General features: G+C 59.4%; 2 protein-coding genes and 1 long non-coding RNA gene across 7 annotated transcripts in view; 1 reads left to right on the top strand and 2 right to left on the bottom strand.

Annotated features, from left to right (window-relative positions):
* Nucleotides 1-726: 726 nt before the first annotated feature.
* On the bottom strand, nt 727-5,978 carry LINGO4 (leucine rich repeat and Ig domain containing 4). Of its 2 annotated transcripts, none has more exons than XM_070077710.1 (2): nt 5,844-5,978; nt 727-3,510 (listed from the first exon to the last, which is right to left on the bottom strand). In XM_070077710.1, exon 2 carries the CDS (start codon nt 3,495-3,497, stop codon nt 1,716-1,718), a length of 1,782 nt encoding a protein of 593 aa, XP_069933811.1. In that variant the 5' UTR covers nt 3,498-3,510; nt 5,844-5,978; the 3' UTR covers nt 727-1,715. The 2 variants fall into 2 exon arrangements, with proteins under 2 accessions (XP_069933811.1, XP_051713260.2); XM_051857300.2 differs by lacking the exon at nt 5,844-5,978 and adding an exon at nt 3,952-4,088.
* LOC127493561 (uncharacterized) overlaps nt 4,912-16,824 on the top strand; it is a 16,416-nt gene continuing 4,503 nt past the window's right edge. Inside the window, exon 1 of the long non-coding RNA XR_007923843.2 lies at nt 4,912-5,030. This is a non-coding gene — a long non-coding RNA (uncharacterized lncRNA). The remainder of the gene's footprint in view (nt 5,031-16,824) is intronic.
* The window catches only part of RORC (RAR related orphan receptor C), a 25,852-nt gene continuing 15,749 nt past the window's right edge, over nt 6,722-16,824 (bottom strand). For all 4 annotated transcript variants that reach the window (XM_070077713.1, XM_070077712.1, XM_051857301.2 and 1 more), the window contains 7 exons: nt 15,167-15,667; nt 14,837-14,958; nt 13,824-13,956; nt 13,558-13,665; nt 13,270-13,380; nt 12,211-12,320; nt 6,722-8,243 (listed from right to left, as the gene is read on the bottom strand). In XM_070077713.1, the coding sequence (XP_069933814.1) occupies nt 8,082-8,243; nt 12,211-12,320; nt 13,270-13,380; nt 13,558-13,665; nt 13,824-13,956; nt 14,837-14,958; nt 15,167-15,667 (1,247 nt within the window). In that variant the 3' untranslated portion in view covers nt 6,722-8,081. The remainder of the gene's footprint in view (nt 8,244-12,210; nt 12,321-13,269; nt 13,381-13,557; nt 13,666-13,823; nt 13,957-14,836; nt 14,959-15,166; nt 15,668-16,824) is intronic.

Raw genomic sequence — 16,824 nt, 5'->3', positions numbered from 1 at the left:
TGTAGAGGGGAAGGTTGCAGGGGTGCTGGGGGTGGGGGAGGTTGGAAACTCAGGGACACAGGCCTGTCGGGAACGCGGGTTTCTCCATTCTCACTCTCCAGACTTTGGGGTTCTCAGATTCACCTCTGGCCCTGGCTCCTGTTTAGAGCTTGTCTGCCCAGGAAGCCGGGCGGTGCTGCCTCAATGGCACCAGCTCCTTCTTGCCTGTCAGGGGCAGGCTGAGCTGGAAGTCTTCTAATGAGTGCAGTCCGCCCAGAGCAAGGACAGCAGCAGCGGGAATCAGCCAGGAGGCTCGGCGGCGTGTGTGCCAGCGGTTTGGCATCGGGGTGGGTGGGGGCTGCAGAGGGTGGAGGGGAACTGAGGACACAGGGCAGATGCTGCTGCGGAGAGAAAGGCTCCCCGGGGCCGCGTGATTCTCCCTTCTCTGTGGCTCCTCCCCTGCTGAGGAGGCTGAGCCTGTGGCCTGTCTCTCTGGTTCCCAGCACCCCCTGTTTGCCCTCTTTTTGAAGCACAGCCCCCCCCCACCTGGGGTGGGGAGTCTGCAGGTCCACGCCTTGCTCTGCTTCCTAGCCTGGGGTCCCCACACAGCTTCCAGATGGAGGGGCTGTGCTGAACGCAGGGCGGGGGTGGGGAGAGCAGCAGGAGGCTGTCCCTGCTGCATCCTCCTCGCTGCTGTCCTGGGTCTCTCTCCTTGGACAGCAGCCGAGTCTCACTTTTCTTAGTCACTTTCTTGGTGTTCCCTCCTGGTTTTCCCCCAAGGGCACTAGGGGTCTGTGACCCAGGACTGGCAGGGAGATCCCGGAGCGGGGAGCTGGGTATCCTAGGTTGGAAATTTTGCCTGGGAATCCCCTGCGTGGGGAGGATCCTGTCTGGCAGTGCCAGCGCCAGAGAGGAGAGCAGGTGGGAGACACCTGAGCGTGCTGACCCGCCCAGGGGCCTCCTTCCCCTGTTTGTCAGGCTGGGTTCCCTAGGGGCAAGGCCATGGGGGTACAGGATCAGTGGGCAGTGGTAGAGGGTAGGAGAGGGAAGAAATAGCCTGAAGTCAAGAAAATTCCAGAGCTCGTGTTTAGTTTTGGCTGCTACTGCTGCGGCCATTTGGCAGCCAGAGGAAGGTGACATAGGCTCATGCAGAGACAGCACTAAGTATCCTCCCACACCCCACGCCCCGCACCCTTGTCTCCTAAACCTCAGGGGCCCTGACTCTAGCTCCTTGCAGCAGGGGCCTGGAGCAGGCCTGGGCGCAGGGAGCAGAAAAGAAGGGTGGATGCCTGGTGGAGGAGCAGAGACTCCAGATGGAACCCCCAGCCCCCTCCAAAGTAAACGCAGCTGTGCCTGGCAAAGCTCGTATTGCTTATTAGAGGATCTAAGTGTGAGTGAGGAGAGCTCAATGGTTAGACCAGCAGACTGGTGCCTTGATTATGCTTCCCATGTAGGGGTGGATGGGGGTGGGGATATCAGAGGGAGGGCTGGTTTGACCGCAGACTCTGGATCTGCAGCTCCTGGGACCCTAGAGGAGCTGCCGCTGTCCTGAGACTGGAAAAGGCAGGGCACAGAGCCCCTCTCACAAGGCAGCACCAGCCGCTGGCGCAGGGCAGGCAGGACGAGGTGGAGGTCTGTGCCACTCGGGACTAGGTTCAGGTTCAAGTGGGCTTCCTTCCCCCTTTCCTCTGGCAGCTGAAGCAGACGTGGCTGGGTCGCTCGGGAGGAAGGAAAGGTCAGAAGAGCTTGGCAGTGACTCGATTGCCCCCAGAGTTCTTATCCCCAGAGGGCCGGGGCGCCACAAACTCAAAGGTCATGTGATGTTTGACGCGGCCCTTGCCCTTGCTCCAGAGGGCAATGAGGCCAAAGCAGAGGGTCACGGAGGTGAGGAAGGGGAGGAAGCCGACGGCCAGCACCATGGCCACGCCTCTGCCATCCAGGAAGAAAGGCCGAGGGACCCCTGGCATGGTGATGTTGGGGTCGGAGAGAGTGCCGTTCGGGGGCTCCACCTGGATCACCTCCAGCCAGGTCCTCAGGGAGTCATTCCCAGCCACGTTGCTGACCACACAGACATAGGCCCCTCGGTCCCGCAGCTGCACTGAACGGATCTCCAGCGTCCCGTCCTCTAGCACCCGGACTCTCCCGCCCCTTCCCAGCCAAGTCCCCTGAGGCCGCATCCAGGAGACCGTGGGGGCGGGGTCACCATCCCCAGAGCAGGAGAACATAGCGTGGCCCCCCTCCTCGGCAATGACCCACCGGGGCCCAGACTTCCGGATCAGGGCTGGTTGGCAGGTGAAGTGCCCTGGAGGCAGGATGTCGGAAAAGTCCCTCAGACTCTTCCCCTGGACATGCCGGGGGCCCGCACAGGCAGGGGGTGATGTGCCGAAGTCCAGGCGGCGGCGCAGCCGGAGCAGCCAGAGCAGGCGGCAGTCACAGGTCAGGGGGTTGCCGGACAGTCTCAGGGTGACCAGCTTGTCGGGGGAAGGGAAGGCCGCTTCTTCGAGCGTCTGGAGGGCGTTGTTTGCAACATCCAGGAGGTGGAAAGCGGTTAAGCCATGGAAGGCGTGGGCGGCGATGGAGGTGAGGCAGGCTCCTGACAGCCGGAGCTCCTGGAGCCGCACCAGGGGGCTGAGCCTTCGAGCTGGGATGGCCGAGATGGGGTTCTGAGACAGGTCCAGGACCCTGAGGAAGGTCAGGTGGTACAGTGCCTGGAAGGGCACTGAGCTCAGGTTGCAGTGGGTGATGGCCAGGCTGCTGAGGTTGAGCCCGGCCAGGCTGCCAGGGTCCAGAGCCTCCAGAGATGGCCAGTGGTGGATCTCCAGCTCCTTTAGCTGCCCCAGCCCCCGGAGGGCCCCCGCCGGCAGCCTCTCGATATCCAGTTCTCGAAGCCTTAGGTCCAGCAGGGACGGGAGACGGGCAAGGGCTAGGCCGGGCACCGTGCTGAGGTTACAGCGCTCCAGGGTGAGGGCGCTCAGCTTGGTCAGCCCTGCAAAGGCCCCCGGAGCCACGAACACCAGGTGATTGTCCCCAACTTCCAGCTGCTGCAGGCTGCCCAGCTCCGCAAAAGCCCCATCTAGGAAGAGGACGATCTGGTTGAGGCGGAGGTCCAGCAGTGTGAGGGCAGACAGGCCTAAGAAGACCCCCGGCCCCACGATTCGCAGACGATTGCCCTGCAGCCTCAGGGTGAGCAGACTTTGTAGGCCCTCGAAGGCCCCAGGTTCCAGGGTGGAGAGCTGGTTGTAGCTGAGGTCCAGTTCCCGGAGCAGGCCCAGGCGGGAGAGCATGCCCCGCTGAAGCCCCCACAGGCGGTTCCCACTCAGGTCCAGGAGCTCAGTGTCCAGTGGGAGGCCCCCCGGGACGGCCTCCAGTCGCCTGTGGCCACAGAGCACTGCCCGGGGTTGGGAGGCACAGTCGCACGGGGCAGGACAGCTGCCCCAGCTCCCCACAGGCAGGAGGAGCAGGAAGAGGAGGCGAGGCCAGGGGGGCCAGGCTCGCTTTGGAGCTGCAGCCGCATCCATGCCCTCTTCAGTCCTGGAACAGACGACGACATGGGCCCTTTTGGAACGGGACGTCAGACGCCGGCGCCCCTGGACTTCCCCTGGCCTTCCTCCGAGGGGGACACACATTGGTCTGTCCGTCTCAGCACTGCCAGCAAGCAGGGCACAGAACCAGGAAGAATTCTGGGGCACCACCTCCCTGGGGCTCTCTGGGGCTTCTCTTTGCGGAATCTCTCTCTTCCTCTCCCTCTCAGCCCTGGATCACTGGCGGAGAGCTTAGCAGCTCGTGGAACCCTGGGAAAGTTTGCCTTGTGTGGGGAAAGTTTTGTAGGAATAGGACAGGGAGCAGCAGGGCAGGAACTCCGAGGCTCAGGGATACCCCCAGGTCCCTCCTCCCAGACATCTGCTCCCCCGCCACCAGCAGCAGCCCTGCCCTGTCCCTCTCGTCCTGCTATGGTTCTACAGAGCTACGTACCTGTGTCTTTGCCTAAGCGTCGGGGAGATTGCATCCCTGGCCTGGAGCCCCCTGTCCCGACAGCAGAGAAGTCCTCACCTTGACTAAGTCACCCAAGGCTGGAAGCCGTGCAGGTCCCAGCTCTGCCCCCAGGCTGGCAGAGCCCGTGTCCCCAGAATGCCTGTGTGGAGGGCAGCCAAACTACGCATTAGCTGTGGCTCAGGATGCACACAGGGCGCAGGGACCACTGGACGTGGAAGCTGTGAATTCCTCCCAAGAGCCGCCGAGGGGCTCCCACAGACCAAGCTGCAGTGGGTGAGGGACCCAAGGGCTGCCTGGGCTCTGAGTTCCGTCGCTGGGTCCTCTTACATCTTTCTTCAGTGGTGCTTTCACACTGGCTCCGTGTGTGAAGCTCAGGGTGCACCCTTGTCCCCTTTGGCCTGGGCTTCCCCAGAATGCATGGGACCAACTGTGAACTGGGGAGGCTAAGATGAGAGAGGAGCAGCGGCATCGGAACAGATGTTGTGGGGTTGGGAGAGAGGAGCCCTGGGCTGGCACAGCAGGTGTCCGGGCACAGGAGTGTGCAGAACCTGCCCACTCACAGGGGGCTCCAGAAACCGGGGGGACCTGGGCAGTGGCAGGAAGGTGGCCATGAGGAGGACATAATAAAGAAGGGATTGAGGTGGCAAGAGTCTCCTGACTCACCCTGTCGAGCACCAGCAGGGACCCCAAAACGGGGAGGAAGTATTGGAATCGGCAAGGCGCAGTAGTCACCTGGGAGGCCACACATCCGGGCTTCTCCCAGGCTGCAGACCCTGACCACCACGGAGCTCTGGGGCTGCAGGCTCTCTCCACCGCGCGCCGTGTTTCCTCCCACGTGGAAATGCGGCGAGGCAGTTAGTCTACGAGCTGCTGTGATGCCTGCCCCTTCCCTCCCGCTCCAGGGCCGCCTGGTGGACACCCTACAGCACCTCAGAAGGTGGCAGCTTTGGGAAACTTAGAGAATGAGGCCGGACGCGCAGAGGGATGCGGGAAACCAGCTGAGGCTCCAGGCTGAGAAAGGACGGCTGGGGGTCCAGGCTGCTGCACACACCTCACAGGTACCCATGGCGCGGCAGGGCTAGCCAGGAGCTCTCCGGGGACAGAACTGCCCCAGCCTCCCTCCTCCTCCCCGTGCCTCTTCTGGGAAGTCCACCTGACAGCCGGCTCTCCATCACTGCCGCTGCGGTTCCTGCTCATCCCTGTTGCTCCGCACTCAGCACAAGTGCAGTGAGGCGTGTAACTCAGCCTCCTTCCTCCCTGCCCTGTGAATTTCCCCCTTGGCCCTCCAGCCTGCTAGGCCAGGGGCTGGGGACCGCGGGCCGACTGCTTTTATTGTAATAAGGTGGTTCCCTTTAGTCACAAACTTCCCTTGCCAATCCCTGTGGCCACAGGACTGGCTCCGGCCACTTTGCAGTTAGAGATAGGTGTCGGAACTACTGTCAGTGGGGTGGGGTCTAGGGCATCGCCCCGACAAAGACGGGGAGCTTTTTTTGTTGCCGGATGTGGCGGTCCAGAGACCCCGGTGAATAAGGATGTCCTCTTTAAAGCACAGCATATCAAGGCCCAAGGACCTGCATGGGAGGGAGGGGCGTCCCGGGGGAAAGATTTCTGGAACTTCCACCGTGACTGTGGGGAAAAACCCTTCCCTGGAGTAGGGGAGCCAGAGGGGAGGTCTCTTTGCCACACGTCTACCCGTGCACCTGGGACATTTCCTTCTCCCATTGAAGTCCTAGGGGGCCAGGATGAATGGCTGGCGGGTGCGGCGTGGGGGTAGGCGTGCAAAGCCTCCAGCCTTGGCAGGCACACAGGTCGCCAAGCCTGCTACGGGAAAGGGCAGCTGCGGCCACGGGACAGAGAGGAGGGGCACTTACCAGAGAAGCTGGAGGGTGGCATCAAGTTGGGCACCGCATCTGTCCAGGGCTGGGGCCCCCGGCCCATTCGAGCTGCACCTCAGGCCCCTGCACCTCCCCGGGTGCCTGGCTCCTGGCTCCCTGCTCCCCGCCTGCCTGCCTGCCTGCCTGCCTGCTTGCGGGCCGCTGCTGCTCCTGCTGCTGCTGCCACTGCCACTCACTGCCACTGCTGCTGCCAAGACCGAGGAGGAGAAAAGAGCCAGAAAGCATTTCTCTCTCCTCCTCTCTCTCCCTCTCTCCCTCTCCCTCTCTCTCTTTAAACCAGGCGAGAATGAGTCTGCAGCAACCCTGTTGGTGCAAAATAAATAAATAAAGCAACCAGAGAGGGCTGCAGCAAGCGCCACACAGGCTGGCGAAGGAGGGGGAGGAAGGAGAGAGGGAGGCTCTGGTGCTGGGAGGGGTCTGCAACAGAGGCAGCAGGGAGACTCAACAGGGTCTCAGGTCTCCCGCCCCCTCCCCGCCTAGCCCGGGCAAGTCACTTTCCGGAGGGCTGTCTTTAGGTGTCCCGGCTGCTGGGCGATTCTGTGCCACCTCTAAATCCGCGAGTCCCCTGTGGGTGTCATTTACGGCAAAGTTCTGGGTCATAGCCTCCCCTGCGGAGCTTCATTTGCGGCTCCTTCGGCGGGGGCTCCTAAGGATGCACCCGCCGCTGGGGAGGCTGCTCAGTCTGGGCAGAGGCTGGGGAGGGGGCCAGAATCCTTATGACCCTGCCCGATGGCTGAGCCTGAAGCCTGGATCTCAGTGCAGGAATGAGATGGGAGAGCAGGGTAGGGGGTAACAGTATTCAGGGTTGTTCCCCCCACCCCCTTAATCCACGCTCTCATACGCACACACAGCTCTTGCCTTCAGAATCACTTTATAAAGAACGGCACAAGTTGGGGTTTGTGTTTACCCAGTTAAAACCCTCCCCCGAGAGGAAGACCCCCACCCCCACCCCCATCGGCTGCAGCTTATCCCTTAGAGAAGGGTTCACGGCCATCAAGAAAGCCAAGAGAAGTTCTGGGGCAACATGGCAGCTGCAGAACTGGTCTCGGCCCTGTTCCCAGGGCTCTTTTGCCCTCCTGGGGGTCAGTGGGACCCGGTCACAGAGTGGTGGCGTCCCCTTTGTTGCCTTTCGCCACAACCAGAGCAAAGGCTGGAGGCCAGGGCCAAGAAAATCGTCCTTGGCCTTCCAACTGACCGGGTCAGCCATCTCTGCTTCTCCTGCTAGGAGCAGCTGGAGCTGGGGTGGACTCTGGTGTCCACCCCAGCTCTCAGACTGGCGGGCTGGAGCACCATGGGAATGTTCTGGGGTCCCTCAGGAATGGGACTTCCCCAGGGCCACGAGGCTCCCTGTGAGCCGTGACCTCCAGGATGAGAGACTGTTAAGGACTGTTAAGGACTACAGGAACGTCTGTGTGTGTTTCGCCTGTCTGTGGATGTACCTCTCTGATCAGATTGGTGCTAACCCTGAAGTCTATTTTTAAAGTGCAACTTAAGAGGTCTGAATTCTAACTCTATGTCTGTCTGTGATGCTCTTGGCCTTCATTGTACCCTACCCCGCCCCCCAAATCCCATAAAGCAATTATCCTGCCTTTCCCCTTCCCCTCATCCTCACCCTCCACGTATCCAGTTTTGTTTAGACCCAGGGTGCCCAACCACTTTCTTGCTGAGCTGGGAGGCAGGAGGAAGGCAGGTGTCTAAGGATCCAGATTCATATAGGTACTTCTGGGCCCCAGGTGCCCGTCTCTGAGCTTGATCCTTCTCCCCCAGCTGAAGCCCACGGGGAAACGCAATGAGGTATTTCAAAGGCCTATTCATAGCTTCTAAGCCCAGAGTTGAGTTCTGTTCATCCAGGGTGCCCTGGGTCCCCCATTCTCTTGAGGGCACCTTGGTCCTCCTAGAGGTCCTTGTACCCCCCCTCACTCCAGCCCACACCTCCCAGAAGCTGGGGGTGAAGGGTACGCAAAGTGAGAGACTAGATTGAGGCTGGAGACGGCGTTCCCCCCTCCTCACCCTCTGCTACTGTCCTGCTGCCAGGCCAGCGTCTGGGCTGCAAACCAGTCTCAGCGTTCGCTCACTCCCAAAAAAGAGGCAGGGAGCACACCTCCAGAGGAGACGGGACAGGAGGGGGCTGAGGGTAGAACGGGGTTCAGGGAGGCAGGCCGGCAGGCCGGCAGGCCACAGGCAGAGGAAGGGAGTCCCCACCCCCTGGGCGGGTCACTTGGACAGCCCCTCTGGGGGCTCGATCTCAGTGCTGAACAGTTCCTTGTAGAGTGGGGGGAAAGCAGCTTGGACCACGATGGGGTGGAGGTGCTGGAAGATTTGCAGCTTTTCCACGTGCTGGCTGCACAGGCTCCGGAGCCTCCCCTTGGGCGGCAGCTGCGGGTGAGTCAAGGAGGAAGGAGGGTCAGTCCTTGGCTTTCTCCAGAGAGCAGACAAGTCCTCCCACCCGTCAGAGAGCAGGCAAGTCCTCCCACCCGTCAGAGAGCAGACAAGTCCTCCCACCCGCTGAAGGCCGGGATGCCCCTTTGTGCTTGTTCCCCATGCACCTGTGTCACAGAACCCACTGGTGGAAGCAGGAATGTGTTTAGGAAACTAGAAGTGAGTGGGAGCTAACCCTGGGGTGGGCAAGCGTCTTCTGGGGGGGAAGCTGCATATCACCTGGCCGCCACTCCTGGGTGAACCTCGTTAAAGACCCTGGCTCGCACTCACACCCCTGAGACTGCCCAGCTTACAGGTGCACCTCTTCTTTCACTCACCTTCAAATGTCACCTCCTTCCTGAATACCTCCCTAACTATCCACTGCCTGGATTAAGGTTCCTCTCTCTGTGCGGCTTTTCCCACACTGTAGGGAAATGACCCAATTTACCCTCTGAAGCCTAGACTTAGGCTCCTTAAGTTAAGGCCCCGTCCCCCAACCCTCCTCTGAACCTGTCATAGTGCTTGGCACACAGCAAATGCTCAGTAACTGTGTGAACTAAACAGACTTTTCAAGCCGGCACCCAACACTGCAAGGCTTCAACCCACACTGACTGCGGGCACTCAGCCAAGGGACATGAAAACGGCACAGAAACCCGTGAGGAGTCAGAGGCAGGGAGACTGTGCTGGAGTAAGTTTAAAAATACCTCTCACTAGCTATGGCCTCCCTCCCCCTGGCTTAGTCTCCTAGGAATGCGACAGTCAGGGAAGAGCAGCCAGCATGGTGAGCCCTTCATGTCTCCTGAGTTCACCATCTTTTCATCTCAGCAGCTTTACTCTGAGTGCGTCTGGGCTGTTGCAATAGTTTCACTCATTTATTCATTCAGTAAGTCTTTGCCGGGAACGTACATGAATCTGGGCCAGGCGATACGACCCTCACTGCGGGAGATGACACCTTTACCTGTACTGAATTTACATCCTGGTGACGGAGCCAGAAAATAAACACAGACAACTGTGGGCCCCCTGATGACGACGCAGGAAAGAGACCGCGTATACTCCGGGGGGCTTCTAAGATTGCATCTCCTAGAGACGTCCTGGCCTTGGCCGAGGCCTCTGTGGCACTCCACGTGGGGGAGTTGTATGAGTCACTCTGTGACGTTTGCACAGAAGTCAGACCACCTAAGGATGTGTTTCTCAGCACACATCCCTGTTGCTAAGTGATGTATGACAGTATATAATATGTTGGATAATAAACTTCTTAAAAGAATTTATTTCAAAGGCAGAGAGACTGAGACAGAGACAGACACTCCCTAGACATCTGTGACAGTCAGGGCTGGGTCAGGCCAAAGCCAGCAGTCCAGAACTCCACCCAAATCTTCCCTGTGGGTGGCAGGGACCCAGCTACTTGAACTATCACTCACTGCCTCCCAGGTTGTGCATTAGCAGGAAGCCAAAATTGGGAGTAGAACCAAGACTTGAATCCCGTACTTTGATATAGGATGTGGGCGTTCCCAGTGGTGGCTTAACAGCTGCACCAACTAAAGCAGGGTATGGGGTGGAGAACCTTCTGTAGCTGGTTAGGAAAACCCTCTCCAAGATGAAGGGAGGGGGCAAGGCGTTTGGAAAAGGGGGTGGGGGTGGGGAGGGGTCCGACTCTCTAGGTAAGTGCAGCCGCAGCTACATAAGCCCTGAGACACCATGGAGCTTCCTGTGTTTCAGAAGATCAAGGAGGCCAGTGTGGTTGGAATGGGTGACTGACAGGGGCCGTGGAAGGTCGGGGGTTGGCTGTGACCCAGATTCTACATTTGACTCTGAGCACGAGGGGAAGGTATAGGAGGTTTGGGAACAAGAGCGGAACATAATACGATCACCATCGTGGGTGCTATAGGCAGGACAAGAGTGGACAGGGGTCAGATGATGAGGCCTCCGAACCTGCCGCAAGTGAGAGCTGACAGTGGGGGCGACACTGGGCAAGGGGATACGTTTTGAAAGTGGATCTACTATGGGCCGGCGCCGCAGCTCACTAGGCTAATCCTCCACCTTGCGGCTCCAGCACTCTAGGTTCTAGTCCTGGACAGGGCGCCGGATTCTGTCCTGGTTGCTCCTCTTCCAGTCCAGCTCTCTGCTGTGGCCCAGGAAGGCAGTGGAGGATGGCCCAAGTGCTTGGGCCCTGCACCCGCATGGGAGACCAGGAGAAGCACCTGGCTCCTGGCTTCGGATTGGCGCAGTGCGCCGGCCACAGCGCGCCAGCTGGCCGTAGTGGCCATTTGGGGGGTGAACCAATGGAAAAAGAAGACCTTTCTCTCTGTCTCTCTCTCACTGTCTAACTCTGCCTGTCAAAAAAAAAAAAAAAAAAAAAAGTGGATCCACTAGATGGGCTTTCCAAGTGCTCTCTCAGGTCCCATCTCTCCTCGTCCTAATCCACCCTGTAGTGAAGTTCAAGATCTTTAGGGCAGAAACAGGGTCACTTCTGTGTTCTCGGTACCTAGTGCTGTGCCCAGCATGTAGCAAAGGCCTGGATGAGTGACGGTACAACTGTGGCTTCATGGCTTCACACTGGTCCCACAGTCAATTGTCTGAACAAGAGCTCTGTGTCACGCCTCTAGACTTTGGGGTGTCCCACTGCCCAGGAATACAGCCTTAACCCTTGAACGTGGCATGGAATGTTGATTTGCCCTTCACTTAATTTTCAGACTTATCTTCTGTTACTCTTCTCTCCCATTAATCTGTCCCAACTCCTGGCCTTACACTTTGGTAAAAATGTACCACAACTATTCTCTATGTATGCACTATTTTGCTGCCTATTTTTTTATCACATCGTCTCCATAAGCCAGGAATGCCCACCTCGCCCCAGCAAATCCTGGTTGAAAGAGGTTTTATGGCCTGATGCCTGGTTTAAATGATGCCTTCTCTAACAAGCATGTATGACCCGCTCCTTTTACCCCGAGATTATTTTGTTTTGTTTTATTTTTTTGTTTTTGTTTTTGTTTTTTGACAGGCAGAGTTAGACAGTGAGAGAGAGAGAGAAAAGTCTTCCTTTCCGTTGGTTTACCCCCGAAATGGCCGCTACGGCTGGTGCGCTGCGGCCGGTGTGCTGCGCCGATCTAAAGCCAGGAGCCAGGTGCTTCTTCCTGGTTTCCCATGAGGGTGCAGGGCCCAAGGACTTGGACCACCCTCCACTGCCCTCCTGGACCACAGCAGAGAGCTGGACTGGAAGAGGAGCAGAATCCGGGACAGAACCGGTGCTCCAACTGGGACTAGAACCCGGGGTGCTGGCAATGCAGGTGCAGGATTAGCCAAGTGAGCCTCGGCACCAGCCCCGAGATTTGTTTTAATCCCTGTTCTATTCTCTCTCACACACCATCTTCCTAGCATGTCTTATGGTAACATAGGGAGGGGCAGAGGGACAGCAGGAAAGAGTACCAGGATCACATCTTGCATTTGTCACTTAATGAATTATATGAACAAGTCACTGAAGTCTCCTCATGACTACAGGGAGATTTTAACCCTTAACCTAAGGGCAGAGCTGCTATGAAGAAGACCCAGCCCGGCGCTGAAAGTGCCAATTGGATGTTACTATATTACACAGCACATCTCTATCAGAGTTGCTGGTACCAGCCTCTTCTTCATTCCCGGTTAGAATCTCTTGGTGAGGCCAGGACTGGATCTCTGTATCTTTCCACAGTGCCTGTGCAAGCAGGTGCTGGGTAAGCGTTGGCTATATTAAACTGAATTGTTCCCTGGAGAGCCCTTGCCGTTCCAGGCTCTCTAACGTTCTGTCTTGAGGCACATGGAAGTAGCTGCTCATTTCCTCCGTTCCCAGCGCTGTTGCAAGCTGTGGGCCTCCGCACTCCCTCCCCTGCACCGCAGACCCTGGCCCTCGCAAGCCCTGACGTCACCGAGCCTCTGGCACCGGGCCTGCCCCTACCTTTGCCAGGATGCCTTGACGATGAGTCTTGCAGAGATGGTGGTGAAAGGCCAGCTCTAGATTGCTCTGCAGCTGTTCCACTTTCCTTCTCTCTTGGAGCCCCGGCCGGCCTGGAGAAGGGCATGGGACCAAAGTGAGAACAGAAAAGGGCATGGAGGTGAACTTCCAGCTACAGGGTGTACCTCTGTGGACATCTGTGCAGGATGGAGGCCCTCCCAGCTGCAGTGTGTGTGTGTCTCAGGTTGATAATGGTCAACTCCAGGACCTTGAGTTTGGTTTGTTTGTCTACCCGGGGAAAACCGGAGAGAGGTGAAAAGGATGGGGACTCCGACCTCCTATCTCCCAGCTGCCTGACATTTCACGCAGCCCCTTCAGGGCTGAGTGATGGGATTCTGCCGTGGTGCCGGGGAGAGGCTGGAAGAAAGCCCCCTTCACCCCTACCAGGAATGGCTCCAGTTAGGAGGCGGCCTTCCTGAAGCCACCCAGGCCAGCGGCAGGGCCTCTGCAGCCGTCTCGTGGCCAACTCCAACACACAAACCACCTTCTGCCCTGGTTCCTTACAGTACCCAGAAGTGTTCATTTCCAACCCGAGGGGCGTGTTCAGGTCTCCGCTCACTGGCGGGGCTAGAGAACTGCTACTCCTGGTGGGCAGCCCCGCCCACTTCCCTGGGGGGTGGCTGAATACTTGACCTTGGGCCGCTGGGACCAGTCCAGCCCAGCCCACTCTGTTAACACCAGTGCACACAGAGAAGTGATTCCCAATCTTGGTGGCCTGGAGGTGGCTGTTCAAAGTCCAGGTGAATCCCAGGATCGGTGACATGGGAATGCAGGCAGCTCCCCAGGTGACCCCAGGGTGTGCCACAAGGGACTCTGGCGTAGGCCAGGAGTCAGACAATTCCTACCAGGGAAGTAGCTCATTTCCTGTCGGCCTCACTTCTCACCCCTTCTACCACCCTGTTTGTGCCGCTCTTGTTTTATTGTGCAGCAGTATGGGGGAGGGGGCTCCTTCTGGCTACCAATGAGTGTGGTGTCTGCCCTTCCCCGAGCCCAGCCACTCACTGGCGTTGATGAGAACAAGCGCCGTGTAGAGGGCAATCTCATCCTCGGAAAATCGCAAGGCGCTGAGCGAGCGGGAGAAGTCAAAGATGGAGCTGATGAGCTCGCTGCAGCCTGCGGGAGCGGGGAGGGGAGGGTGAGCAGGGAGCCAGCACCGCGGTAGCCGAGGACGCCGCCCTCCCGGTGCGCGGGAGCCCGGGGGCTGGCTGGGCCCTGCCCAGGGCGGCGTCCTGGCCCCAAGCTTGGAGCGGGCCTCGGAATCTTCTCTCGGGTTCCCCCCTGCCTCCTCACCCAAGGCTCGGAACAGTTCCATGCCACCGTATTTGCCTTCGAAAAAGACTGTGTGGTTGTCGGCGTTGTAGGCCCTGCACATTCTGACCAGCACCACTTCCATAGCTCCTGGGAGATGGAGGCAAGACGTAGGGGTGGGGTAAAGCAAAGCCCTGGACGCCACCGCCGCCCCTCCACTGGGCCCCGCCCTGCCCTGTGCCCTCAGCGCCCAGCAGCCCCGGCCGCAGGCCCCGCCCACGCCCCCCCCCACCCCCACCTCCAGGCACCTGCTTTGAGGAGCACGATCTGGTCGTTCTGGCAGAGCTCCATGAAGCCCGAGAGCCTCTTGGCGAACTCCACCACGTACTGGATGGCCTCAGTGAGGTGGTGGGCGCAGCGTTCCCACATCTCCCACACGGACTGGGGGGAGGGGAGGGGAGCTCGCCAGTGCTCTCTGGTAGGACTCTGGGAGCCCCAGCTAAGGACCTGCAGGGGGTGGGTCCTAAACTGCACATTCCCAGTACAGAGGCACGGAGGGGTCACTTCCTGTCAGTCAGCCCCCTGCTCCCGCTGCTGACACCAGTTAGCTGTTTAGCCTGAGATGCAGCTTTGCCTTTCAACTATTTGCATCTTGTTAAGGTGGAAAGGATACACTTCCTCCCTTCCCTCCCTCCCCAAGAGGACATACCCAAGGTGTTAATAACCTAAAGAAACACATGTGAAATGCCACAGGAGTGCTTTCAGAGCAGGTGGCATTGTCACTTTGGAGCCCATTGGAGCTGAATTTAACCTTGGCTCAACCACACTGTGACCTTGAGTAGGACTTAACCCCTGTGAGCCCGATTTCCCAGTCCTATTAAAAATAGGACTAACAACCACCCTCATAGGTTGATTACCGTAAGGGTTGTGGATAATTTATATAGAGCATTTGGCTGGCAGATAAAGGGTGTTTAACAAATGGTAACCGGGGTTCTTTTTGTGGTTATCATGGATGCAGGCAGGAGGAGGAAGGAGAGAACACCAAGGCCCCCCTCCCACCCCTCATGGCTGGTGTGGGGGTTGGAGGGATGGGTGGGGCGTGGAGAAGGTAGGTCGAAGGTTGGGTAAAATTTCAGCAGGCAAGGGCTAAGAAAAAGCTCTCACCCATCTGCTAGGGTGCAGACAGACACGCCCAGCCCGGACCAGATGCCTGCTGGCCAGCCTGTGTCTCTATGACGCCCTGCCCCGCCCCCACCACATGTGCACTGGTAGCCATTTCTGGGGTCTCCCAGTGGTGAGGAGATGTCCTCCCGGGCCTCACCTGCCTCTGGTAGCCGGTCACCTCCTCCCGGGAGAAGACGTTGGAACGCTGCCGGAGCAGGTCCTCCAGCCGCAGCTGACAAGTCTCTCTGTAGGACTTACAAACGTTCTGCACCAGGTGCTCTGGGCCAGACAAGAAAGGCACAGCTGGGCCTGAGCCAGCTCCTGTCCCTACCTGGACAAGGGCACTTCTCCACCTGGCCTCCCCTGTCTACCTCCTCCCTCTGCCCCTCGTCCAGCGGCCCTCCCCTCCCCGGGGGCTCAGGGTCTGGGTGGGTGGATTGATTGATTTGGGCTGCTGGCAGAAGCCCCTCCCTCCTCTCCAGCTCACCTATCTCCGTCAGGGAAGCATAAGGCGCCTCTGGGGTGCTGCAGAAACCGGGGCTGCTGTAGCTCTCTGAGCCCTGGCCTGGCTCCCCGAGCCCAGGATGCCTGGGTTGCTCAAAGTGAAGTCCACATCTGTCAGGGGTCAGCTGGCTGCCTGTGCCAAAGAAGCCCTCTCTGCCCTCAGCCTTGCCCCGCTCAGGGCTGTATTCAAGGTGGTATGAAGCCCCGTCGAGCTCGGGCTTGGCCAAGTTGCTGGAATGCGAGGGCCCAGAGCCCGAGGCTCTCAGGAGGCCTGGGGGACAGGCAGAGGCCTCGGGCAGGTCAGGCGAGGCACCCAGGGGCAGCTGCCCATCCGGGAGCCCCAGGGTATAGGTGAGGGCGTCCGCTCCTTGGCCTCCCTCTGGAGGGGTCTTGGCTGCTTGTTCCTGCTGCTGCTGTAGCTGTTTCTGCACTTCTGCGTGCAGGCTGTCCCTCTGCTTCTTGGACATGCGGCCGAATTTGACAGCTGAAGGAGTCCAGGGGTCAGGAGTGGAGGAGGCAAGAGGACCCGGTAAGGGGCAGGGGCCAGGGGCACTTGGGTGGTGACAGGAGTCACCTCCCGCTCCCTGCTGTCCCAAGACTCTCCCCACAGCCCAGGTTGCCCTCTGCCCCGTGGCGGTGGCAGGGCGGGGGGCATCTGTCCAGCCCGCCCTTTCCACCTCCAGGGCAAGTTCTGAATCCTAAACCAGTGGCTAACAGTGCCAGGACACAAGCCACCGAGCCCAGCCCGGGATCCCGGCCACCACAGATCAGGGCTGGGGAATGGTTGGGTAGGGGGGGACATTGGGCTGTATTGGGGTCACCTTGCCTTCTGGGAGGGTCGGAGGAAGAGGAGAGCTGAGCACACAGGTCTCCCTGTGGTCAGGCCTCCTGCTGCCTGGTGACCTACATACTCACCACAGCCCAACCCGGCCTCCGCGGCTTCTTTCTGAACATCCTCTTCTGCTCTCTCTTTCCTGCCTTTTCACTCCCCCGGCCACCCCTCCCAGTGTTGGGGCACAGCCCCTCGCCCCGCCTGCCCCCGTGCACCCCTGCGTGTTTCCTTTCGCTTTGTTATTTCGGGCACTGAAAAGTGCTGACAGCCTCCTTCTGGCTCCTCATCACCCCGTGCCTCCCCCAGCCCCGCCCTGGGCTTCTTCTGCAGCGGCTTTGGGGGGGGGGGCGTGTGGGGAGGGATGCTGGTCAGAGGTGGGGGGAGAGAGGGCGGGCAGATCAGGAGCAGAGCGAGGAACGCGGGCCGCCCCGCCCCCACGCCTGCGGTTGCTCTCTGGCTGGCTCCCGTTCTGTCCTGTGTCCTCAGATGAGAACTGGGCAGGGGTGGGGGGTGGACAGGAAGGGAGAGGGTGCTGGAACCAGAGCAATGAGGCAGGAGGGGAATTCGAGGAAACTGGATGGGAGCTGGGCCTTAGGAAGAAGAGCTGGAGGGGTCTGGGGCCTTGGAATAAAGAGGTTTGTTCTAGAGGAAGCTGAAACTGGGGACCGGGAAGAGCTCCCGGGGAGCTGACTGGCCCGTCCCCACGGTGGAAGAGGCTGTCGGAGGAGGAGGAGTGGAGAGCAGTCGTGTCTGCAGGTTAAGCCCCACCTGACACGACAGGCCAGGCTGCCCCTCTGAGGACGGCAGGG

The sequence above is a fragment of the Oryctolagus cuniculus genome, chromosome 7 (assembly GCF_964237555.1).
Source record: "Oryctolagus cuniculus chromosome 7, mOryCun1.1, whole genome shotgun sequence".
Taxonomy (NCBI): Eukaryota; Metazoa; Chordata; class Mammalia; order Lagomorpha; family Leporidae; genus Oryctolagus; species Oryctolagus cuniculus.
The sequence above is the reverse complement of the archived record's forward strand: the minus strand, read 5'-3'. Positions and strand labels throughout refer to the sequence as shown.